Consider the following 4,635-nt stretch of genomic DNA (forward strand, 5'->3'; position numbering starts at 1 on the left):
TACCATCGTATTATAGTTGTTTGGATCCACGGAGTATGGTTTGGGAAATTAGCAATCCGAAGATAAAGGGCGGATGTTCTGAAAAGGGTCTTTGAATAGATTGCCTTTTTTGAGAGACGGAAGATCTGCCTTTTGCCCAAATAAAAAGATTATTGCATTATTTTTTATGTTCTATATTGGAACTGTATTGTATACTTACCATGAACTTCCGTTAATAATAAAATTCGGTTCTTTTTTTCTATAGTGCATATTATTTAATTACGCTTAGAAGATAATGTAGATAAATAAGGGTTGTGAGAGTATCTGCAGTGCCATTTTAGTCTCGAAATTCAAAGCTGGCATTTTTTAAAACCAGAATTTTTGTTCTAGGAAAACCATGACTAGTATTAAAATATGACAAAAACTTGAAAAATACCAGAAGGCAGCAGAAGATAGGCTGCTAATCTTCCAGAACAAGGCGACGAAAAGCGTCAACTCCATGACAGGTAGATACTATAAGCTTTAGAGCAAAGAATAAGATGAAATAAGCCTCATAAAAATTGCTGTCAACAATGTGTTAGTTTTCGTTTTGTTGAATTGCTCGGATATCCGCATGTATGGATAACTACTAAATCGAGAATGCGCAAGATGAAGGTGAAACGTTTGCTCCCACCAACTTTTTTATTTGCTTTAAAAAAAGTTGACCGTTTACGATTTTTTTTTTGCTGTTGTTACGGCTACCTTACTATAGAATAGATAAGAGTTTATAGCGAGTTCCGCGATGATATTAATCTAGCAAAGTTTCAATTTGACAGGATAGTATCATTAATTTAATATTAAGATATATTGATCATGAAGCTGTAAATAATGTGAGTGGCGCGCTTCATTTTATATGGGATGCGACCATACGTTACATTCTTGAAACAATTTCTATAACGTGGAGAAACGCCGCTCAAAATCTATCTGATGACATCATTGAAAAATAATACGTGATATGCATAGGCTCTTTTGGAGTGAAAGCATTTAGCGCAAACAAAACAGCTGTTGAATACTACGGTAACTGGGGTAGTTTAATTCGTGTAATCTAATTCAAAGTAGACCTATCCTCCATCTCCCCTGATTGCTTCCCTGAGTAATTCATAAGATTGTTGTTACAAAGTTCAACGAATTCGGAATTCGTATTTGAATTTGTATCTTCAAGCCTGAATCCGATTATTTTACTTTTGGTTTGGGGCCAAGCTGTTGGCCATTTTACGCGCATAGGTTTAAAACCACCAGCTTCATATCGAAATCTGTTTACCCATACCATTTGCAGATGCTATCTCGTAGTTGTGAATGAGTGCTACCTGATTATGCGAATGGAAAACAACGCACTAAAGTTTTTCTTAATAACATCTCTCTTTATAGAAAGAAAAAAAAATGTAATTTTCAGTAAGAACATGGATGAGAATCCTTAGGAGACATGTAGATATGGTTCATTTTGTTGTTTTCTACGCGTTCCAAAACAGTCATATGGCTATAATGCTGCACACAAACACCAGCAAATCTGCTGATTTGTCGATAGCACAAATATATATATATATACGCTCAATCAATTCATATCTTGACAATTATTAAGTACAGAAATAGGAAGCAAAATATATCTGGAGAGATTATTGCATTAACCGTTTTGAGGATTATGATAGACTGATTCATACGGAGTACGCAAATACACGACACATGGTTGTAAGAACCATTATAAGAACGTTTTCAGAAAGAACGCGGCCATTAATTCGATTATGACGAGCTGGAATAACCAATAAAACTCGGGGTACGTTAATAGTTAGAAATAAAGATTTCTATGATTCCGCTCTAAAGTATGAAGTAGGCTTCTATATGCGTATGAAAGATCACGTATTTGTCTTTCAGATTTTTCATAATAAGCAAATATACAACGTTTTCAAAAAGAGATACAGTGTAAACGAAACACGCGTGTTCACATTTCAATTTACAGGCCCCAATCGATATTTCTCATAATTATATGAGGCATGATTCATGGACAGAAAGGCAATGATGAGGTGTATAGACAAAGAGTCATCAATGCGACATAGTCCGAGCTCGTCTGTTTCAGCTGGTTTTTGTTTACAGACTCATAGACTTCGAGTATAAAATCAATTTTTTATTGTGCTGTCAGCCCCAGTTTGGTCCCTATTGATACCTATCACAGATGTCGCTGGTCGTTTTATTCCTTTTTCGGTGGCTTGCTCTCTTTTGCCGCGCCCTTGGCGTCGGTCTTTCTCTCTTTCATGACTTTCTCCGCTCGTTTGAGGTATTCCTCTACGAACGGGTCGTGTTTCTCCATGGCAAGCTTGCCCATGCCAGCGTAATGCTTCCGCCTCATTTCTTCAAACGTCTCTTTTCTTCCTTTCTGTTTGGCCGAAGGGCAAAAAACAAGCACTTAGTAATCGCTACCATACAATATAACATCTAGAAAATCGTACAGCATATCGTTTTGTAGATATTAATAACAACATTTCGTTGTCGATTCCGCAACATTGGTCATTGTTGACGACAATGTTCGTCGATGCCCCAAAATAGTATCACTTTTGTGTATAGAAGGAAAAGCTTGGATAAGTAAATGGTTCATCGACACCAGAGGGAAGGACGAACCACGTTTCTATAAGGATCAACACGAGAGCACAGTCATTGCACTCGATAACAAGCTTTATATAGTCTCTTTACATTTAAGGTATTCATCAAAAAATAATACGAAGACACATGCTATCGATAGACAACCCCGAAAGGTGCACGAGGAAATGTAAAACACGTATCACATCACTTACCTCGCCCCCCTTGGAGTTTCGCTGCATCTTTTCCAGTTTCTCTTGCAACTCATCCATGTTGACACCCCAATCCTTATCATGCTTGGTGGGTTCGTACGGCGTTTTGGGCTCGTCGATTGTCATGAACCCGTAATCCTGTGGAGATTAGCGCTGCCAATAGATATTTTTTATACGAAGGAAAAAACCAACCTACTACACATCATCGTACACGTGTAACGTTTTACATGTAGAAAAGAAAACAGGATTGTATTAAACTACAGGTTTTCTTATGGTCTAAACGGGTTATACTGGGTCGAAGGGCTGGAATTAACTACCGCTGGATACTGGAAGCACTTGCTTGTTGCTATGGCGTCCACATCATAGCAAAGGCTAATTGGATATACGCAAATAGTAATAGTAATAACATTTTCATGATTTACATAATAAAATATGTTACTCAAGATAATTTTTCATCGATATCGCCTTCGTCCCACCATCGACGTTCGGTTTACAGTACATTGTTTACCCTCTACATTGACATTCGGTGCACGGTAAACCAGTGTCAAGACATCTTGAATTGGTCACTGTACGCGGTTCATCATAACTAAGCAGCATAAACAGAGGCACGCGCTCGCCAACACACAATTTCTAGACTACAAACTGGACAGGGCAGTAAATGATATACGCGAAACTTAGCACGATACCTTATCGGGCGGATGATAGGTTGCTTTGATATTTTCCTCGTCCCACCGAACATGGCTCTTACTGTTCGGCTTTGATTTGCTCCCGGCAGGTGTGCTAGCAGCGGACTTCGCGGGAGTTTCGGTCGTGTTTGATTTATCCCTACTTGACGACATCGCTGAAGGGATGAAGCCTTCACCCGTCGACAAGTTTCTACAACAATTTCCACACTTCGCTAAATGTACGTACAATTTGTATGACTTTGTTCTCGTTGCCGAGGGCCTAGAACACCGGCTGCCCCAACAGAGAGACAAGCCTTTTGGCCTAAGCAATCTTTTTTGTTTAACTTTGTTATTGTCAAGACATATGCAGTTCGAACTAATTTTAGATGATAATCAGTCTATTTAGTCGCAGTTGTCTTCATCAGGAGCGCAATACAGATGACCGAACCGGCACAGTTATTAAATGCTAGATAACGAAGTATATGTCAACATGCTCTTAGAAATAGGTAAATACACCAACTGTAAACGACTTTTCGCAGTGAACATTTGAATCCGAATAAATTCAGCATCATATAACATCATGTAACAAGTTCAATATATAACTGTAACAGAACAAGTGCCTCTTAGCATAAGTTGGGGCTAGATTAAATTCTCGTAGCAAATGGTAACTTACTATAGACATCTGATCACCGAGCATTAACTCAGAGACACGTTGGTGGTCTCCGCAAATGAATAACATCAGTCCGTTTTTAAATCGTTTGGTCATTCCTCAAACACATGTCTCAAAATACAAATAAATATCATTCGCGCGGTCAATTCAATGTCTATTGGTGGCGTAAAACTGATACCAAGTATCATCAAAGTGTCCGGATTACGACTATCGGTGGGCGATCCGTCATCTTCCTGAGCGATATCTCAAAGTTAAGCTGAAGTTAAATTAACTTCAACAACAAAGATATTTGATTGTTTTCTTCAGTAGAGTACAAGTAAGTAAGAGTAAATGATGCGGTCTGCTTGAACAGCTACCTTCTTAGCACATGACTACCAGTTAATTGAATTGCACCAATACCGTATTTGTACTAAATTATTTAATTTACGAAAATAACAGCAAGACATACTCGTTTAGGTAAACGAGCGATTTAGCAGTCCGTCCGCTAGTTCCGGGTCAAAAA

At 38.3% G+C, this 4,635-nt stretch overlaps 1 protein-coding gene across 1 annotated transcript; it reads right to left on the reverse strand.

Annotated features, from left to right (window-relative positions):
• Positions 1-2,116: 2,116 nt before the first annotated feature.
• LOC111271016 (uncharacterized) lies at positions 2,117-4,247 on the reverse strand. Its single transcript, XM_022851528.2, has 4 exons — positions 4,137-4,247; positions 3,485-3,674; positions 2,802-2,936; positions 2,117-2,386 (listed from the first exon to the last, which is right to left on the reverse strand). The coding sequence occupies exons 2-4, from the start codon at positions 3,635-3,637 to the stop codon at positions 2,201-2,203; spliced, it is 474 nt and encodes a 157-aa protein (XP_022707263.1). The 5' UTR covers positions 3,638-3,674; positions 4,137-4,247; the 3' UTR covers positions 2,117-2,200.
• Between the last annotated feature and the right edge of the window lie 388 nt (positions 4,248-4,635).

The sequence above is a fragment of the Varroa jacobsoni genome, unplaced genomic scaffold (assembly GCF_002532875.2).
Source record: "Varroa jacobsoni isolate VJ856 unplaced genomic scaffold, vjacob_1.0 contig00285, whole genome shotgun sequence".
In the NCBI taxonomy this organism is placed as follows: Eukaryota; Metazoa; Arthropoda; class Arachnida; order Mesostigmata; family Varroidae; genus Varroa; species Varroa jacobsoni.